Below are 22,356 nucleotides of genomic sequence, written 5' to 3'. Positions count from 1 at the left end.
TACTTAATTTTGTGTGCCACGAAGCACGACTACGTTACAGCAAATAAGACATAAATTGATTTTAGTTCTTTAAAGAACACATAAACTATAATTACAAACTGAATACAAAAGTTATAATACCATAATTAAAAAAATAAAATAAAATAATTGGAATTTGATTTTTTTTTTATTTTAAGTGATTAAAATTTTTTTAATGAATTAAATACGATAAATCAAAAATAATTCAGATTAAATTTCAATTACGAGTTTAAAATTTTTAATTTCTTTTTTTTTTTATCACTTGTATCTTAATTTGTATTTGTCAAAAAAAAAAAGAAGAAAAAGAAAAAAGGGGTGAACAAAAAAATAAAAATTCAATCAAGTTGTCAACGAAATTTTTTTCTTTTTAAATCAATAAGATCGTAATCAAAATTCAATCGTTTCGACTGTAGAAAAATAATAAATAATTTTAATTTTCTTTTTTTTTTGTATTTTAATGATTTTAAAATATTTAAAATTCTATACTCATAATTCTTGAATATTTGTACATGTAAGTATATGCGAGGAATATGAAAGCATTTAGATATGCAAATAATTACCATTTAAACCAAAATATTATGATTTTGTTAGATGTACGCGTTTTTATGGTGGTATTTGAAGTACAGAAACAAAAATTTAGTGTAATAAAATGAATTTTGAGCAGTGAATACTCAATTAGTGATTTTTTTTATCAGGTTGCTTTTCAACATTGTAATTATATTAAATTATTATTTTGGGGCAATCCTAAAATTTTATGAAATTTCAAAGAAAAAGAAACAATTGCTACATTGTATTTATACCACAAACTCATAAAATTTAAGTTTTCTATATAATTTTTATTCAAATGTGGTTTTTAAATACAGTCATCAGTAGCAATATAAAAATGTTTGTGGCTTTTGTTATAATGATTAAGTTCATGTGTACTCTTGTAGAATCAAAACTAGATTTAAAAATGATTAATTTTGAATGTAACTTTAATATTATTCAAATGATTTGTGGTATTTTGTGGTATTTCTGGATATTACTACTAATAAGTATTAAAGGAATTCCAAATTTGTCTAAATCAACGTTAAAAAACGTTAGCATTCGAAAGAATATTATAAAATAGTTTCCATTTGCCTAAATCTAGATGTGATCTAATCTTTTTTAGCAATAAATGTGCATATTAAAAATTTATATAGGCTTTCACTTGTTCTAATTGAAGTTTGAACGAAATTTAATCAGTAAACGTCTGTAGATTTTATTTAATTGAAAAAATAGAGTTATGTTGAAAATAGTTTTATGCTAAAAATCTATTGGAAGTTATAAGTTACAAAATTTTTCAAATTTTAATAAGTTATTCAAAATTTTTTCAATCAATTACAACATTTAATATTTTTTCGAGAGTTTTGTTTTTTGAAAACTTTAATAGCTGTACTGAATTTAAAATATTTATATACAAACATAATACAAATACATACATACATATTGTATAGATCTATAAACATAAAAGGAAGGAAAAAAGTGTTGTTTTTTTTTTTATTTTACCTCGTTGTTGTTTATGAGCAACTTTATGTTTTACTACACTAAAATTTATTTGTATATTTGAGAAAACAAAAATCATTATTTTCTGAGTAAACAAATTTAACCAACAAACAGCTTTTTTTACATACATATCCATGTATATATACATAAATATACTTACCGACATAATAACATATTGTATATTTGGTAATAATTATTTGTGTACCAGTTTTACTTATGATCTTAAATGTGTATTATACAAACTTTCAAATATTTTAAATATGTACACAGTGAAGTGGAAAAATTTTTGGATTGATTTCTTACATTTTAATAATGAGCTGAAAATAATGACAATATAAAAAATTTTTGAAATATTTAGAATTAGCTTTCATTATTGTATAGCCATAAAAGCTTCACGGACATATTTGACTTATTATTGGGCACACAACTGCCAAGTTTCGTAAATCTAGCTTTGTTATTTTTCCGAATATTTAAAATTAACTTTTGAAATCGTATGGCAGCTACCTGAACCAATACAAACATTCCATTAAAATTTTTCGAAATTTATTATGTAAAATGTAATTAGACACATGTTTTTAAAATTTCGTATAAATATTTTTACTAGTTTTAGAAATATTCAAAAAATTTTTTTTGAGTTGCATAGCAGTTATCCGAAACCGTTATCCGAATTAGTCCAATTACAATACGGTCCGTCCTTTTTTCTTTGTTTCTTTTCTACAGAACCGTCCAATACGGTTTTCTGAAATTCTCGATGCAGGGTATGAAAATGTACCATCAGATTTTAATGGATTTGCACTTTACTTGTTTTCTAATTTATGCACTTTTTACCGATATTTAAAAATTCCATTTTCGTATTCTTTATGTTCTTTTGATATGATGCGGTTATTTCAGCAATTTATTTCAAATATTTTTAAAAACAAAATATTTTCACACTTTAAGTGTACGATATCGAAAAACAGTATAATTTTTGCATACTTTCGGGCGCATAATTAATTTTTACTAAGATTTTTGATTGCAATTTTGTATAGTACTGTAAAATTCTCTTAAATATATTTTTATTTTATTTTTGTTTTATTTGATAAAACTGTTTATGTTTTCGGTTAGGTATGCGCCGCCATTTAGAAATTTATGGCAAATTCAAAATGATTCATGGGTACACGTATAGGAACCTATGTATGTTTTTTTTTTGTAAACGTAAATATATATTTTTATAATATGTTTTATATCGCGGTTGATTTTATTTTCTTATTAATGTTTTTTTTTTTTTGTCTTCTTTATTAGTGTTTAAGATCTATGTTAATGTTGATTTATTTTAAATTTTTGTTTAAAATTTTCTTATTTTCTTAGCTTTTTCTTATTTTGGTTAAAGTAAACTAATCGTTTTATTTTATCTTATTTTTTTATCCCCATATTTTCGTGTATTAGAAACATTTGATATTATATACATAATATACTTAGGTAAGCATATATATATATATATGTTATACATGTATGTATGTATGTGATATTTTCAAATATTTAAAATCTTAATTGGAATCATACTACGTTCGTTGAAATATGCGTGTATGTTTACCCTTTAATATACACAATATGCGAGAATGTATGTATGCAATTACATACTTATAAGTACAAATGTACATGAATTATTTAAAAAACATTGATTTTTTGTTTTCGTACTGAACTTGTAAAAAAAAATAGTAATAAGAAAAAGTAATAATTTTGTTTACATTTTTCAAAAAAAAAAAGAATAAAATTTAGAAAAGAAATTTAAATAAGATTCTTGTTTATTTATTTATTTTTTTTTGTTTTTGTTTTCTCTTGTTATAGGTGGTCTATATTATGTTTGAAATGGCATCGTGGTATACGGAGTTCACGTTTAGATTCTAATGAACCAGTAGTCAATGCTACCAATACAAATAATAATGTTAATAATAAAATAAATAATGGTACTATTACTAATAAGAAAAATATCAGAAATAAGGAAACTTTTAGTAATTTAGCACAATTGGCTGCATGGGGTTTACCAGCATTACAAACTGGAGCTGTTTTAGTAACAAGATTAGTTGATGCCGATGAATTATTAGGTAAGCATATAATTTTATTTTCTTTTCAAAAAAAAAAAATTCCATACATAATTTTGGAGCTATACTACATATGGTATATGTAGGTACCTTTTATCCTACTGTGTGATTACAAAATATTTTTTAGGAAAATAATGTATATTAAATTATTTAAACATAAACATATAGTATGTTATGTACATATACATAACTCAATTTACATTTTTTATTCTTATATTTAACATTATGGAGGTATTACAAGATATTTAATTAATATTTATTTAATATAAATGGTTGCCCATCCCTTGATCTTTGAATAATGTAACAAAATTACAAATAATGCAATAAGCAAATAATATTTGATCTTTTGAAATGCATGTATGTATAATTTTTCAAAATATTTTAAAGAAAAAACAAGCATTTTGAAAATTAATTATTTCTGAAATAAATTTAATTGCAACAAGTATACAAATACGGCAGCAAACAACATTATTATAGATTTGTGTTTATTTTGTCAAAAAAACAAAAATAATTAAATTATCTGGATTATATAAAAAAAAAATTAAAAAATTAAATTAAACAATAACATTAAAGGGTTAAAAGCGAGAAATTGTTTTATATTATGAAAAATATTCTGTAAACAAAAATTTTGTTGCAGGATATTATTGCTCTTTATTTAAGTGTATTTTCTTAAAAGAGATAATTTACCTTGCAACTAATATGGTAATTGTAGTAGTAATACTGTATTATTACCCAATTAGGCTTGTAAATGTCTAATATTACTAAATATATTTAGTATTATGGTAATACAGTAGCGAGGATAATGTCAGAAATAAGAGATCCACACTCACACACAGATTGAAATATTACAGATTTTTATCAACACAATACTGGTAAAAAATAACGTGGTAGATATGCCAATATGTTTGCCAATTCTATGAAAGCAAGGCAGTTTAACAAAATGATTTTAAACCGCTGTTGAGTATTTATGTGGCACAATATACTGCTATTTATTTTACTGCTGGGTGGACTTCGAGCTATTTTTTTTGGGCATTCTTACATATACATGATCGCGTTACACTGTAACCCTGGTGTCAGAAATCCCCATTCCTGTTTTTATTTTCTCAATACACAGAAATTTCCGTAATCTAAAATATTATAACATAAAAATGTCCTTTAAAAAATATTGAGCGATCCTTAATTGATTTTCTATTTTGTAATAAAAAAATATTAAGGTTGGTCTTCTAAAAAAATAAGTATATATAAACTTGGATTTTAAATATAAATTATGAATAAATTAAAAACAAAATTTTTTATCTAATGAAATATCAAATCCTTTTCCACAAATAATAAAAATTAATAGATTATAAAAGAGAGGAAAATAATAATTGAATGTGAAGGGCATAAAAACTGTGTGAAGGAAACAATTCTCTATTTTAGTTGATAAGAAGAAGAAAGAGAGATTGTAAAATTTTTATGTAAACATACACATATACTACATACTTTTAATTAATTTCTGACTCAGAAGTCGTTTTATTTTTAACATTTTCACCATCATGTCAGTCAAAAAAGGCCCGACACGTTACTGTCAACAATGGTGACAAAACAAAAGTTATTAAAATGGTTCCCGCCACCGCGACCATTTTTAGTATAACAAAAAACATTTACAAGTACCATTTTAACAGGTTTCTAAAAATCAGAACAATCCCGTTTCACCGTCGAAATTTTTCCCGACTTATCTATAATAACTGTTAGTCTCTCAAAATAGTAAATGTATACATTCCAAGAATGACTGACGCGGTAATTTTCGAATAGCTCTTTGTCTGGTTGAAGTTTTTTCTTAAAACAATTTCTTAGTTCATTTTTTCAGGTATTTTTGACTGATGACAAAAAGGGCTTAAAATTGTTGTTTTAGTGAGAATGTTGATTGATTCAATTACAATAATATTTCGTTATACGAGTACCAAAATATACATAAAATCTATGACAGAAATTTCTTAGAACTTTTAGCAATAATATATTGTATTTGCAAGAAATTTTCTATGAAATTTCCAGTAAGTTTTGCTTTAAGTTGTTAGGTTTTCAATTGTTTTAGAAAATTCCGAACTTAGTCAAGTGGTCAGAGAATAAGTTGCGTTCTGGCAAACAAATTTTAAATTAAAATTTTTGTACGGTTTTTAAAATTATGTTAAAAAGCTATGTTTAAAAAAATTGTTTAATAAAATTTTATAAAGTTCCTGTAAACCAAAATACTAAAAATTTGAATTTTTTTTTTTTACAAAATAGATACGAGTACCTATATATTACAAAATTTTTAGTTATACTTATAGGAATCAAACTATTAAACCGTGCACTCAAATTATTTGTATTGTAAAATGTCTACAAATTGTTTAACAAATTTTTGGGCAGAATTTAAAATCGTTCAAAAATCTTGTTTAACATTAAATATTAGTGGTTTTTTATAACGTTATAGTAACGGGAAATGATATTATGCATCTTATTTTCTGACCTATATATTTAAAAAATAAAACAAAATTCCGTGACAAAAATAATATTTGATAGCCCCCCATATCTTATTTATTTTATTTACATATTTTCCATCTGCTGTTTCTACACACAAAAAACCAAATACTATATATTGCTATTAAATGAATTTTCCTTTTCCAAATTTTCCAATTTTCTGTTTTTTTTTTACCGTAAAGTATATGAAAAAATTAATGTTTTTTGAAAAAATCGGGATTATTAGTTTTGTTAACGCAACTCTCTATTTTTTTTCAAATATCATTCATTTATTTGTAAAGGAGGAATGTGCATATATATGTAAGTAGATGTAACTGATTAAATGATGTCACATTAGTTTTTTATTGTCACCTTAATTCCGTTTAGTTTAGAAATTCCACCACTATGTACTTTATTTTGCTGATATGTTTTAATGTATTCATTTTGAAAATTACACTTAAACACGATCTTCATTTTATATATAATCGTCATTTTACTATTATTTTACTACTATACTTGATATTGATGAATAAGTTAAATATTTTATGTAAGCCTAGGTATACTTATAAATAATTTTATCCTGTTTTTAGTTTATAGTTGAATTGCATAAATTTATTTTTAAGGAATCGAATAAAGTGGAACAATTTAGAATAACAATTTACAACAAAAATATAACATGTAAATGGAACATTATTTCTATAGTATTATGAAAGGAACACTTTCAAATTGTATATTCTTAAACCCCTTGATTAATTTACCCCAAGATATTTATTAAATATATATGTATACATATATGTACAATTTTATAGTGTAATTTTACTTATATATGAAAGTAATTGAAATTATTTACAAAAAATAAAGTATAGTATTTTGAATATGAATATTAAGTAAATAAAATGTGAAAACATACATATATGTATATTCACCAGAAAAAGAAACAGGTCAGTATGTTACACATAAATCAGTCGAATAAATTTTTATTTAAGAAAATTAACCTAATAATATAAAAGGCTCAAAAACATTTTGTATTTGATTTTTTTTTGCAAAAAATTACAATTAAATATTTGAATAAATTCGGTAATTCTCGAACAAAATAAGAATAATTTCAATATGAAAACGTAGACTTCATATTAAATTACGTTTACATGAATAAATTCAAGTACTAAGATTTAATAAAATACAAGACATTTTATTTGGTACGATAACAACCAAAAATTTGTTTTAGGCAAACTAGAACAGAAAAAAAATATCTTCTTCACATGAAACTAAAAGTGCCTAAGTGCGTTAAAATTCGTATGTTAAAGAAATGCTGACATAAGAATTTGAAAGTATTCTTGAGCCTAGAAGACCACTCTAATATTTATTAATGTATATCAAGAGTTTATATACAGAATTCATTTAGAACACTTTGGAAACACCTAGCACAATACATAGATTGTATTCCTATAATATGAATTAAAACAATTTCAAACTAAATTTTTTTACAAAAAACATTCTCGAAATTGTATAATGCAATTGAAATATAAGAGTATTTTATTTATTAAGTCACATATACGCTATAAATTTCCCTAGATAAACCATTTGTCGAATATGTTAAGACTTCCATGCGTAACTATTTTGATTATTTAGTACACATGTGAAAATTAATATTTTAATAATATCTACTCTATATAAATTTATTTAACAAATGAATAATTTTTACAACTTTAAATTCTTAATACTTTACAAATGAAATGAAACACTACAATACAAAAAGTAAAATTAAACTTAAATAACTCCTACACCAACCATATACATATGTACATATTTGCGAATAAAAACATAGAAGAATGAAAATCCGATTAAAATTGTCGTCTGGCTCAAGCTTAACATAACACCATAGAAAAAAACAAAGTATTTATGTAAAAATTAAAAAATTTTTTAAGGATTCTTTTAACAATTTACAAAAAAAAAGTGTTTGTCTGCACAAGTCAATGACTATATGCCAAAATAATAATGAAATTCATAATTGTATAATTAATGAAAAAATCATTAATTTACAATATTGTTATATAATTAAAAAACAAAAATCAAGAACTTCAAATTTCAACTCCAATTTAGCTCTCTGGTTTTGGACATTACTTCAATGGGACATGTCTTTTTATTATCGTTTTCTCCATGTGATTGTGAACCATGGCATGTATATACACAATATTTATACACTCAATATACAATTTTTTTTCTGGCAATACATTCAGATACCTCTTTCATTTCTTCTTTAATATTCAATTACCTTTCAGGGCCTGTATATTTTGCTGATATCTAGCCACCTTTTCAAAAGACAATGCAAATTATTTGTTGTGTCTTTATGTTACAGTCTCAAAGTAGTACTTTTTCGTCCTTATTGCTTGATGTCGAAGTGTTCAAACCGCCCAAAAATCTATACCAAGTGCTGTTCTCTCCAACCCAATACATTTATTGTTTTAGTTCTTCAAAATTATGTAACATTGAGTTGACATTGAACGTAACTGAAATAATTTTTAGTAATAATTTTTAAAACATCTATATTACATTTTAAAATAAATTTGAATATTTCAAAAATTTAAAACTATTTCAATTCACATAAGACATAAATACCTACAAAGAATCAAATTTTCTACAAATCCGGAATGACATATTGTCTTCAAGGACAATTTGGTATAACATTAATTGAACAAAATATATTTAATTTCATTAACGCCAACCTCGAAATCGTATATACATATGTGTTTAAGAAACATATATAATAGTAAGTATACATGTAATTATGAATTGATTGCAAATTGTTTAATTATATGTTTATGCACACTGTGTGTGTATAGCATGTACCTAAACAAACACGACTATTTTTCTTTTGTTTTTTGCTTCATTTACTTTTCCAGCCATATAAACTTAAATCTTATATTTTTACCGTAAAAAAGCATAAAAAAAAAACAAATTTGTCTTCTTCCTGTCTTTAAGTGTTCTTCGGACCTTATAAAATTTGTGTATAAACTCAAGTAATTTGATATTTTTGTTTTAAAAAAAAACAAAATATAGTTTAAATTTTTCCTTGAAAATCCTTTCCTTTTATTCTCAAAATTCAAAATAAGATTAAATTACGTTCAAAATTAAAAAAAAAGGAAAAAAACTTTATTAATATCAAATTTAATTATTAAAATATAAACGAAAAATTAATTAAAAAATTTGTTAAAAAGTAAACAGCAGAACTGTCCGTTTGGGAATTGAGTCAATTTTTGACATTTGTACATAAATTATAAACATTATTACTTTATTTTAGTGGTAGTGAAAATTAGGTTGATGGTAGCTTCATGAAAATTATAATCGTATCAAATATTGTAGTTTTTTGTTATAGTTTTTTGAATTTCGACTAGTGTTGGAGAACTATTGATCAATGTTTTCGATATATCGTTGCAAAATTATCGTAACATATCATATATCGATAGTTCTGTAATATTTGTACAAACTGAATGGTATAATGTATAGTATGACTGCCGTGAACGTGACTGCCATGGCGTCATACCGCCATACTAGCACTAAATTGAAAACCGAATCACTTTAACATTTAAACTTAAGCTCAGTACTCAATTGACATTGTTAAATTTCAATGGAAATTAATGAACGGGGGAGAACGGATATAATATTTCTTTTAATAAATACATTAAAGTGATATACAACATTTTTTATAATCTTATGAAATTTTTATTTAATTACTTAGACCAAATATTTATAATTTTTTAATTAAAAATTAATGATTTTGTGGAGTATTTAAATTAAGCTTGAAATTAGTTTTTAAATATTTCATTTAGTATTTCCATATATATATATTTGCTTATTTTTTTTTCATATTGATAATTAATTCATTCTCTGATGATTAATTTTTAAATGGGTGAATTAATAAAATCATTAAAGAATTTTTTTTTAAAATCAAAATTATGTATATATGTATGTTTGTTTGTATAATTATAATTTATGTGATTACAACATATGTTCATTGTTCACCATCATTAATAAATTGGTTTTTTTTCTTACAAGATACTTGAAAGAAAATATCATATTTCATTAAATTTCATCGTCATATAAAATTTATTTAAAAATCAAAATGAAAATAAAATTTTTTTTTTATAAAAATTTAAAAAAAAAAATTTGACAACTGCATTTGTGATTTTAAAAAAAAAAACTTGATTTGGAAAATTTATTTCCAAAAATCTAAATTTTTCAAAATTAATCAAAAACCCCTTGAGGTTCTTAGTTTAAGTTAATACTGCCTGTGTTGTGTAAAAAGTGTAAAAACGGGTTGTTGAAATTTTTTTGAAAGTGCAAAGTTTTTAAGGTTGCAAAATTTTGACATTGACATTTATTGCAAAAAAAAACATTTTAAGGGCCATCTATTGTGCTTCTCATTTATATTTATTTTAAAAATGTTGGCACCAAACATTCGTCAAATATTTTAATAGAATCTTTTAATAATCGGTGTATTATTACACTAGATACATACATATACATACTATGCATTTAAGTAAATACAAAATTCGCAAATATTTATTAAGAAAAATCTATTTTTTTTTTTTAATATGAAAAAAGACTTTTATATTTTGGCCTTTGTCATTTTTTTTTATAAATTTTAATTTACCATATAAACCAACAAATTCAATGTGGTATTAAAAATAGAGTTTAAGAAACAAAATTTTATAATCGCATAATGCGCGCGGTTAATAAAATGAATTTTGATAGAAAATCAAATACTTCATTCTTACAATATTTACACAAACAACACATTTACAATAAATAAAACATACATAAATTTCCACAGTAACTTTGGATCCTTTATGAAAATAACTCATACACAAATTTTTTTTTCTTATGTGTAAGCAAGCATTGGATTGCATTCATGCATTCATATTCTTAACAAAAAAAAAGAAAGAGGGCTCCCTACATAAATCCACGAATAATTGCATTTCAACTTGAGCAAAACTCAGAAATGCAATTTTTTTTCTTTTCTGGTTTAATGTTTTGTAACAGAATTTCAAAAAAAAACAAAACAAAAAGTAAACAGAATAAAATAATTGAAGAAATATATTTTCCTTGCGTTTTTATTATCAAACCATGAATTCCATCAAATAAAAAAAAATAAACAATTTTTTTTTTAAAGAATCTACTTGAACTTTTGATAAAGAGTGCCATTCATAATTTAAAACAATATTCTTATACATACCAAACAGTTATGTAACAAATGGGAGTTACATATTTTACATTTAAATAATAACGTGTGTATATACTTATTTACATGTAATGTATACTTATTCTAATGGAATTTATATGCCTACTTATATTTACATATTAACATTGTGGTCTCCCTATATTATCGTATTCATTATATAATTCTGAAAGGTATGAAATCGTACACATAAAAACATTCTTATATAATATCAATGCGTGCAAAAGCATACAAAAAGCATTCCAATCAAAAAAAGGAAATAATTTTTAAAATGTAAGAATTCTGAAATTATTATGGCATTAAAAAGTAAAATTAGGGTAGTGAATGAATGAATAATAACAAAAAGTTTTTTATATTCAACTGGTATCCTTTTAAAATGAGAAGTGAAAAAAAACACGCATTTTAATAATTAGTACAAGATTTAAAAGAGAAAAAAAAATCTAATTAAATTGAGAATTCATAACGCACTTTAATTAACTGTGTAAGAATTACTCTTTTTTATTCCTTTTATTAAAAAAAGAAAAATATTTTAATTAAAACATATTGAGGTTGTTTTATTAGATTGCATTATAAATGCTGTAAAAATTGTATGTAGATGGTATGGAGTAATTGTATGTACTTCAATGTTAAAAAAAAAATTTTTTAATATTACCTTAATTCTTCAACTTTATTTATTTCTATAGTATGATATAACATCTATACTACAACGATATCTATAAATTAATTAATTATGCTTTTAAATTGAAATTCAATTGATTTCCAATTAATACAAACTGGCAATACTGTAAAACGATTTTTCGCTTTATTTACTATTGACATTTAGAATCTTTGACATTAATTTAAACTTATAATAACGTTATTTATTTCACTCTTCTTCTTTGTTCTCAACCTATATTTTCTTTGGTCAAAATTTTCGAAATTGTATTCTCATATCAGCTATTCATAAAAATTTATTAATTTTACAATATTAATTATATATACATAGTTATTTAATTATTAATTTAAAAATAATTTATATATTTTCTATTATATTTATATTACAGGTACCTGTTATGTTGGTAATCAATCTGATAAAGCATTACGATTATTAGTTGCGACACCATTATTTTGTTATTGGATTTTTGGATCTGTTAATTTATTTGCTGGTTATTTAGTTTATCGTCGTAATAAAACATTAACTGGTCCAATAACATCATCAACAAATACAAATCATTCAAATATTTTACCATTATCATCATCATCAGTTCCATCATCATCATCACCATCATCATTATCGTCATCATCGTGTATGGCAATTGATATGAATGGTGTTGGACAATTTCTATTTATTTATTGTATACCAAGTGCATTATTATTAATTTCAGTAATATATGAATTTGCAAATAGTGATATATGGTTAAATTTACCAGAACCAAGTAATGAACCAACATTACCAATAAAAGCATCAATGTGGTCATTTATGACACGTGCATTTATGGAATTATTATTAGGTGTTATATCATCAGCATGGGTACTTGGTCCACGTATTTCAACATTATATAAAACACGTTTTGGTCCAAAATATAAACAGACACCAACATCAAAATATCCATCATCAACAGCATATAGTACAGCATCATATCAAACAGTATGTCAATCGGCAACAATAATGACATCTGATAAAATACCAATTAGATATCCATCAACAAGAAAATATCCACAAATGGCATTACCACATCCACCGGCACGTAATAAAACAAGATCAAATGGAAATTATAAATTTTCACAAAATTTAAGTCATTATGGAAATGAAACAGTTTTGTAAAATTCTAGTTATACATTTCTTTAGCATATATACATATATATATGTACGTGTTATACATAACTGTGTAAATTTATACATACATATTTATTATATATTTATGTATATATAAATTTATTCAGGATTAATATATAAAATAAGATTACAAAATTGTCTTAATTTTTATTTTAAGTTATTTGTGATAATTTCTTTTAAGCGCATTTATTGTATATGTTGTAATATTAAAATATCATATTATATATAATTATGTATGTATTGGTTAATTTAAATAGCTTATATAAAAAAATTTTTTAAAACTTACTATTATGCATAAAAACTGTTATCTTGTAAAGATTATCAATTGATTTTAATTTTAAATTGATTTCCTTTTAGTATCTAGTGATTTTAAATTTATAAATATGAATATATGTTGTAAAAATATTTTTTATTTTGGATAATTATTTATTACTTTTACTTTAAAAACAAAAAAACAAAAATTAATATAATTGTGTGTAGGTATTTAAAAATAAGAGCACCAGTGCCATTTAATGAACAACTAAAAAATATTTCTAAATCTATTTTGTAGTTAATATTACATACTTTATGTATTTACATAATAATTAAAAATAATATCAATTTATTGGCAATCACAATTTTTTTTTTTGAATTTACATAAATGATTGTTAATTTGGAAATTGCAAAAAAATATATTAAGTAAAAATAGTACAATCGCACTTTTTATCTTATTAACAGAATTATTAATTAAATTATTAAAAAAAGTATCATAAATATACATACATACAATCACACACAAATTTTAATGTATATCTGCGTATATTTTGTATGTTTACTACTTAATATATACATATACCATACATACTGCTATAAAAAGAAAATGCATAAAAATTTTAAATTGTAAATTTAATTTTTAAAATACACTTTTATTTTGTGATATTACATTAATATTCGAAATAAAATTAAAAATAAATAAAAAAAAAAAATTAAAACTTTTTTAATTTTTCTTAAAATATTGTAAAATATTAGGAAATAAAAAGGAATCTTGTATTTTTATATTAGAATTTAAATATTTTGTATTGGGGTTGAATTTTCGCTTTTTTGAATATTTAAAAAATTCGAATTTACGAGTTTTCCTAACTTTTTTTTATATAGTTGTTCAATTATTAATGAGGTTCCAAATTAGGTATGTATATATCTTAAACTGATAGTAAAATATCCGTAATTAATAATCTTTTCGCCTGATTTTTATTTTGCTCAACAATGTAAGCCATTTAAAAATATTTAATTTTTAAATAATTTTTGAAAACAACTTTCATTGCAACGAAAATAATCCCAAAATTAAGAAAAAAATTTAATACAAACGGGTTTTAATTATTTAACGAGGACAATATGTTTGTTCGCCCCTATTAGCTTGAAGATGGCGTTATATTTTGCACTTATTCAAAAATTCCATTTCGAAACAATTGGTTTCAATAGATTTTTGAAAATTTTTTAATAATAATACATATTTTACCATATTAATATTAAAATGATTTATGCTAACATATTTAAGCCATATTAAATACTTTAAATTAGTTAATGAAAAGTAGAAGCAATAAATCAAAATTTTATAAAAAAAAATTTATTATATTTTTCAACATTAACACAAACTTAAACAGAGTTTTAATATTTTCAAGAGACCTCTGTTGGCTAAAAGATATTTTTGCGTTACGAAAAAAAAACTTTTTCCTCCTCATGGATAGATGGCGCGTTGTTTGTTCAATTTTTATTAAATTAAATATTGATTGTGGTTTGTGTTTACAATAGTTTGATTGAAAATTATTCCGAACCTGTCTATTCGATAAACTAATAAATCGTAAAAATTTTCGAAATTTTATTGTGGACAACAATTTGTAGGTTTGTGTTTATAATAAATATTTCTAATATTTTTTTCTAAAAAATCCACCCAGAGCATATAAAGTTAATTAAGTTCATACATAATAAATACATTACAAATTTAGTTTAGGATCTTAATATGCTTGATGCAACGATATCACACAATATGCAATGTGATCAATCAGTTTTACTGATTATCATTAAGTTTTTATTTAATATATTGGAATATTTATATTTTAAACTAAGTTTTTAAGTAAAACGCGACCTCTGATGGAAAACATTGGTACTTTCCATTTGTTATACAACCCTAGATATTTGTATTGCAACTAATCTTAGTCGGCTCGATTAAGCGAATGTCACTCTAATGTCAACGGAATGTCAATTTCAGAATCAAATGTCATTCTTTTAGATATTTTCTTTTCTTCTTTTCCGCCTCGTGTCCTTTCTGGTAGCCATTGTCGTCGCGTTAGCAATTTTAATTTTGTGGTGTCTACAAATATCGAAATTATTTGTTCAAAATGATTATTTACAAGGATCTTATCTCTGGGGATGAAATGTTCTCAGATACATATAAAATGAAGTTGATCGATGATGTCCTTTATGAAGTATATGGGAGAGTAGTGTCGAGGCGTTTGGACGATATTGTCTTAACTGGGGCAAACCCCTCTGCTGAAGAAGCGGATGAAGGTACAGATGAGGCAACAGAATCAGGAGTAGATATCGTTTTAAATCATCGTCTACAAGAATCGTTTGCATTTGGAGATAAAAAAGCATTTACACTCTATCTTAAAGATTATATGAAAAAATTAATTTCAAAATTGGAAGAGAAATCTCCAGACCAAGTTGACTCATTCAAATCTAACATGAATAAAGTAATGAAGGATATTCTTGGCAGATTTAAGGATTTGCAATTTTTTACTGGTGAATCAATGGACTGCGACGCAATGGTAGCTATGTGTGAATATAGAGAAATTGATGGTAAAAGTGTACCTGTATTCATGTTCTTCAAACACGGCTTAGAAGAAGAAAAATGCTAATTGCTACATAATCATTTAAGCACCACATAATTTATGCTGTAAACTAATTGTCTAAATAAAATACTGTATTTACCAATATTATATTTTGTTCTAAAAATTTATATTAAAAACGATCATTTCATTTTGTATCCAAATTCGTCTTATTTGTTAATATATTTTTATTAGTTTTGAAGAAGTTGGGTTTGGTTGTCTTTGAAACTGTAATGATTTTAATGACCCAATAATCTTTATACAAAAGTGTATGACTCATGAAAAAATTTCATGTATATACATACATACATACCGCACAAATGTATATACATATCTTTACCTTAACCTACTGCAAGAAGATTGCAAGAATTAGTTCACTGACCTATAAAAACAGTTTTATCTAAATTACGTCAATATTGCAGTAGAATTGGTTCTTTGTAATTCATTAAAAATAATTACCCATTCTAATGGCTTAGTTTTTAAGTTTGGATAGATTCTTGTTTAACCAACGCGATTTGAGTATTTAGTACTTGTAATGCATATACATATGTACATGAAAACGAGTATATGAAATTATGTGTTGAATTTGATGCTGTTGCTACGAGAATGCTCGTTTATATACATACATACATATATAATTCCATACTTATGTGAGTTTAGTATGTGAAAACGAGTATATCTGAAAGAAAATTTTGCATACGTACATATTGCATTCTAATGCATCAATAGTTTAGATGATCTAGATTTTATTTCTGTGATAACGTAAAGCTTTCCAATACTCTACGCAACCTTTACCAGAAAAACAAATTTATGCAACTTAAAATTTGATAACTAAAATGAGGAATGAGGGAATCTGTTAGTGAAACTTTTGGTGTTTGCTTCAGGTGCGAAATATAATAAATAGATTACGGCCTACACACACAATTATGAATGAACATGTTTGAATGCTATTCAGCATGTTTGAATATTAAAATCCTTTTAACGTTTAGTGTCACAACACCAAACAAGCATCTTCCCTGATTTTTAACTTAACCCTTGTCAATTAATACTATGATTTCTAAGAAAAATTAAAAGTTAAATGAAAGAATTTTGTAGAATGAAAGATTTGTTGAATGCTCATTGCAATCTAAAATTTTTATAAAATATGTCATCAAATAAATCCTAATTGAGTTATGGGAGTTGAGTCAAATCACTAATATGTATGTTGTTCAAAAATCAATCTGGAAAGAAGATTAAACAATATCATGGAACTGTACCATACATACCGTACTACATAACATTCCCTTATTAGGAATTTAGAATAAATTTTTGGCCACGAACGAGTATCGAATATTTCACACTCGTTTGACAAATTGTGATACTCTAGCCCCTGACATTTAGATTTTTCGATTAATTCTTAATCCTCGGTATCCTCGTGCAGCTATCTGTCAAAAATAGTTTAATTGACTAAAGTTTAGTTTAATTTAGATTCAAATTCTTCTCACTTTTTTCTTGTACCTTAATAAAAATTTACTTATTAAAATGACAATTTATTCAATAATCCGTGGCAGAAATATTTTCAATTCAATTCCATTACGAAATATCAAATATGTAAGTGTTTAAGATGAGTATAATCCATTATGTAAGATACATACATATGTTTAAGATGATAAAAAGTATATTGGTCTTTTCAGGCATTCTCATCTCATACCAAGTTTGCGGAACATAAGCCTATTGAAAAAATAAGAAATATAGGAATATCTGCCCATATCGATAGTGGAAAAACAACTCTTACAGAACGTATATTGTTTTATACCGGTAGAATTGCAGAAATGCACGAGGTTAAAGGTAAAGATAATGTTGGTGCAACAATGGATTCGATGGAATTAGAAAGGCAACGGGGTATAACAATTCAATCGGCTGCAACATACACTATATGGAAAGATCATAATATTAATATTATTGATACTCCAGGACATGTGGATTTTACAGTAGAGGTTGAGAGAGCTCTTCGGGTATTAGATGGAGCAATTTTGGTACTGTGTTCTGTCGGTGGTGTTCAAAGTCAAACACTTACTGTAAATAGACAAATGAAACGCTATAGCGTACCTTGTTTAGCTTTTATTAATAAATTAGATAGGCAAGGAGCAAATCCTTACCGCGTATTATCCCAAATGAGATCAAAACTAAATCATAATGCTGCATTCATTCAAATTCCTATAGGAACAGAAAACAATTGCAAAGGAATTGTAGATTTAATTTCTGAAAAAGCGATTTATTTCGAAGGAATGTTAGGTACAGAGCTTAAGTATGACCAAATACCAAAGGGCATGGAAGCAGAATCAAAAGATCGGCGACAAGAGCTAATCGAACATTTATCTAACGTTGATGAAACTTTTGGAGAATTGTTTTTGGAAGAAAAAGGTTTAACAGAAAACGATATAAAAGCGGCAATTAGGCGAACCTGCATTAAGCGTACTTTCACACCAGTGCTAGTGGGTACAGCTTTAAAAAATAAGGGTGTTCAACCCTTATTGGACGCCGTATTAGATTATTTACCAAATCCAGGAGAAGTAACTAATTATGGTTTATTAGAAAAAACAGCAGATGAAATAGAGAAAGTTAATTTGAATCCAGCACGAGATGGTAAAAGCCCTTTTATGTCACTTGCATTTAAATTGGAAGCTGGCAGGTTTGGACAACTTACTTATTTACGTTGTTATCAGGGAATGCTCAAAAAGGGAGATACCATTTACAACGCAAGAACTTTAAAAAAAGTGAGAGTGGCTCGCCTTGTACGTTTACATTCTAATCAAATGGAAGATGTAAATGAAGTATTTGCAGGAGACATATTTGCGCTTTTTGGGGTTGATTGTGCGAGCGGTGATACATTTGTGACAGATCCTAAACTACAATTAACAATGGAATCAATGTTTGTACCTGAACCAGTTGTTTCCATGTCAATTAAACCCAGTAATTCCAAAGATCGTGATAATTTTGCAAAAGCTATTGCTCGTTTCACAAAAGAAGATCCTACGTTTAGATTCGAATATGATCCAGACATTAAGGAGACACTAGTTTCCGGAATGGGTAAGGGTTGTGCAAATCAATATATGTAAATAATGATGCCAAATATGATGAAAAATCTTATTTTTCCGTTTTCAGGTGAATTGCATTTAGAAATTTATGCTCAACGTATGGAACGCGAATATGGATGTGCGGTTATTTTAGGGAAACCAAAAGTAGCTTTTCGAGAAACTTTAGTTGCTCCTTGTGAATTTGATTACTTGCACAAGAAACAATCTGGTGGTCAGGGGCAATATGCTCGAATTATTGGTATTATGGAACCCCTACCTCCAAACAAAAACACTTTACTAGAATTTTCTGACGAAACTATGGGAACTAATGTTCCCAAGCAATTCGTCCCTGGTGTTGAGAAGGGTTTTCGAGAAATGGCCGAGAAAGGGCTATTGACTGGAAATAAATTATCAGGAATTAAATTTAGACTTCAAGATGGTGGTCATCACATAGTAGATTCCAGTGAACTGGCTTTTATGTTAGCTACACATGGTGCTGTAAAAGAAGTTTTTCAAGCAGGATCTTGGCAAATTTTGGAACCAATAATGTTTGTTGAAGTTACTGCTCCCGAAGAATATCAAGGCACAGTTATTGGTCAGTTAAATAAAAGGCATGGAATTATTACTGGAACCGATGGTGCAGATGGTTGGTTTACAGTTTATGCTGAAGTTCCATTGAACGACATGTTTGGATATGCTGGAGAATTAAGGTGGGTGCTTTCGGTAAAACAAAAATAAAATGGAAAATCAATTTAACTTATCTATATTTCAGATCGAGTACGCAAGGTAAAGGAGAATTCTCAATGGAATATAGCCGATATTCACCATGCCTACCGGACATTCAAGATCGCTTGATTAGAGAATATCAAGAATCACAAGGGTTGACGGAAGAAAAGAAGAAAAAGAAAAATTAATAAATAGTTTATGATTATAATATTTAAGTCTAAATTTTAGAATTTCTTATAATCAGTTTTATACCACTGTGATAAATTTTGAACAATAAGTTACATCTATAAAAGTAAATTAAACAAATCGAAATTAAATTTTTTTTTTATTTTAACTTATTTTATTTAAAATAAACAAAAATGTTGATCTTAGTTTTGCCTTTCAAAATTAAATATGTATTTTATTCAAGGCATTGAGAGTATGTAATGTGCATGCATGTAAAAAGGTGGCTAAATTTAGAAATTTTATAACACTTTATTTAGTCTTTCCAAATATAAACTGAATTTAAATTTTAACGAAAACATTTTATGGTCAGGTAAAATTATTATGAGTAATTTTTTTTTTTAAAAAATAAATACATATAAGGTTCAAGTTTTTACTGTTTAGCATTAACAATTTGAACAAATTCTGGTTTTAGTGATGCTCCTCCTACTAAGAAACCATCAATGTCAGGTTGAGATGCTAATTCTTTACAATTGGCAGCTGTTACAGAGCCACCATATTGTATTCTTAAATTATCAGAAACATCTTTTGAGACTTTTTCTGCCAACCATTTTCTGAGTGCGGCGTGGACTTCTTGTGCCTAAAATTGTTATTGAGTTATTTTTCCGAAAAGTATTACAGCTTAAAATATTACCTGTTGTGGTGTTGCTGTTTTTCCTGTACCAATAGCCCAAACTGGTTCATATGCTAACACAACATTTGTCCAATCTTTAACATACTTGGCAATCACACCAGTTTGTCTGAATACAACTTCTTCAGTCTTACCAGCTTCACGTTCTTCCAAGGTTTCGCCAATGCATGCGATTACCTTCAAACCTTCAGCAAGAGCATGTTCAACTTTTTCTCCTACTAACTCATCGCTTTCTTTGAAAATTGCACGACGTTCTGAATGGCCAAGAATAACCCAATCTGCACCAACATCTTTTAACTAAAATATTGAATAGGTTTCTTTGACCGTATTTGTAATGAAAAAATTCAAGTTTACCATAGCTGGTGAAATTTCACCGGTAAAAGCACCTTTAGGTACTTTATAACAATTTTGAGCAGCTACTCCAATAGTTGCTGGAAGAAGTGGTTTGGCAAATGTGATGTATAATGATGGACATCCAACTACAACTTCAGTATTTGGATCTAATGGTCCGGCAGATAAAATTTTACATAACTCTGTAATACTGGCCTTGTCACCATTCATTTTCCAGTTTCCACCAACACAAAATTTACGACCCATTTTTATTGTAGTTAATGAAGTTTAGCTAAAAAAACAGTAATGAAAAACAAAATTAACAGAAATAAAATTTCTGACTTTACTGATGGTCTGAGATTTAAAAAATAAATTTTTGTGATAAATTACTTGTATAATCTTATCAATGGTCTCTTAGATGTGACTCTCGGAGGAATTTTAACTCACCTTTCAATGACCTTCGTTTGACATATTTGATATCATATGCTGACGTTTTATTTGACATATTCATTCTTTTTGATATGACGAGCTAATTTGCTATCAATTAGTGCAATTTGTATGAAGCCAATTCGTAAATGAAAGTTCGCTGTAAATTTGACAGTAATTTTGTATGATCTGAATATATTTTTTTTTGTAAATAAATGTCGTTTTATTTGTAAATAAAAGATCCGAAAAGATTTGTTAATATTTTAAGTTATTTTTCTAGTTGTATAACTGAACAAAGCCTGATGTCAAGAAATGTTTACATATACAACTCCATCAAACTCAGAAAAAATCTTAAAGAAAATATTAAACATTTCAAAATAAAGATATTACATTTGAAGTTTCTTTTAAGAGTACTGCGATTCTTTTGCTCACGTCATGAATTTTTTGATAAGATTTTAATAATAATTTCAAAATATCATTAACGATTTAGAATAAAATTTTTCTCATGTTTTTCTCACTTATGTTTCTGTTTTAAGCTGCTAATGTAATAATGAACTTTATTAGAAAGTTAGATTCGATTTGATTGATCTGTGCTTCATCGTATACTTTGATTATAAGATGAAGCACAGATTTTTTGTCAAGAGTTGTAATAACGTTTTTTATCAAACATGTTCAATTATACATATATGTATGTCAGAGGAATAAAAATCAGTTGGTAGTTGACTCTTGACATTACAAAATATCATTTCTGTCAGCCGTTTTAGCTATTCAAAAATTTAACAGCAAATATACTTATAACGAAAATGGAGAATTTATGCTTTTGACGTCCGAATAAATCTTTTGATATGAAACCGCTTGTCATCGGGTTTTGACAGTTTTTTTTTGTTTTTATGTTTTAGAAAATAGTTTTACTTAAACGTTTTTATTACTTTTGTAATATTATGGTTG

General features: G+C 25.7%; 4 protein-coding genes across 5 annotated transcripts in view; 3 read left to right on the top strand and 1 right to left on the bottom strand.

Moving 5' to 3' along the window:
* LOC129608903 (frizzled-4) overlaps nucleotides 1-13,195 on the top strand; it is a 57,517-nt gene extending 44,322 nt beyond the window's left edge. Inside the window, exons 2-3 of the mRNA XM_055520687.1 lie at nucleotides 3,370-3,626; nucleotides 12,381-13,195. Of these exons, the coding sequence (XP_055376662.1) occupies nucleotides 3,370-3,626; nucleotides 12,381-13,141 (1,018 nt within the window). The 3' untranslated portion in view covers nucleotides 13,142-13,195. The remainder of the gene's footprint in view (nucleotides 1-3,369; nucleotides 3,627-12,380) is intronic.
* A 2,232-nt stretch (nucleotides 13,196-15,427) lies between these two features.
* On the top strand, nucleotides 15,428-16,181 carry LOC129608905 (translationally-controlled tumor protein homolog). The gene has a single exon (XM_055520690.1). The coding sequence runs from the start codon at nucleotides 15,529-15,531 to the stop codon at nucleotides 16,045-16,047; it is 519 nt and encodes a 172-aa protein (XP_055376665.1). The 5' UTR covers nucleotides 15,428-15,528; the 3' UTR covers nucleotides 16,048-16,181.
* A 1,253-nt stretch (nucleotides 16,182-17,434) lies between these two features.
* LOC129608902 (elongation factor G, mitochondrial) lies at nucleotides 17,435-20,358 on the top strand. Its single transcript, XM_055520686.1, has 4 exons — nucleotides 17,435-17,607; nucleotides 17,691-19,086; nucleotides 19,162-19,783; nucleotides 19,846-20,358. Exons 1-4 carry the CDS (start codon nucleotides 17,539-17,541, stop codon nucleotides 19,985-19,987), a joined length of 2,229 nt encoding a protein of 742 aa, XP_055376661.1. The 5' UTR covers nucleotides 17,435-17,538; the 3' UTR covers nucleotides 19,988-20,358.
* On the bottom strand, nucleotides 20,250-21,443 carry LOC129608904 (triosephosphate isomerase). 2 transcript variants are annotated; one of them, XM_055520688.1, is made up of 4 exons: nucleotides 21,373-21,443; nucleotides 21,007-21,274; nucleotides 20,656-20,949; nucleotides 20,250-20,601 (listed from the first exon to the last, which is right to left on the bottom strand). In XM_055520688.1, the coding sequence occupies exons 2-4, from the start codon at nucleotides 21,247-21,249 to the stop codon at nucleotides 20,395-20,397; spliced, it is 744 nt and encodes a 247-aa protein (XP_055376663.1). In that variant the 5' UTR covers nucleotides 21,250-21,274; nucleotides 21,373-21,443; the 3' UTR covers nucleotides 20,250-20,394. The 2 variants fall into 2 exon arrangements, with proteins under 2 accessions (XP_055376663.1, XP_055376664.1); XM_055520689.1 differs by having other exon boundaries at nucleotides 21,330-21,425.
* Nucleotides 21,444-22,356: the final 913 nt, after the last annotated feature.

Source organism: Condylostylus longicornis, unplaced genomic scaffold (assembly GCF_029603195.1).
Source record: "Condylostylus longicornis isolate FDR11 unplaced genomic scaffold, ASM2960319v2 ptg000037l, whole genome shotgun sequence".
NCBI lineage: Eukaryota > Metazoa > Arthropoda > Insecta > Diptera > Dolichopodidae > Condylostylus > Condylostylus longicornis.
This window is presented reverse-complemented; position numbering and strand designations above follow the sequence as displayed.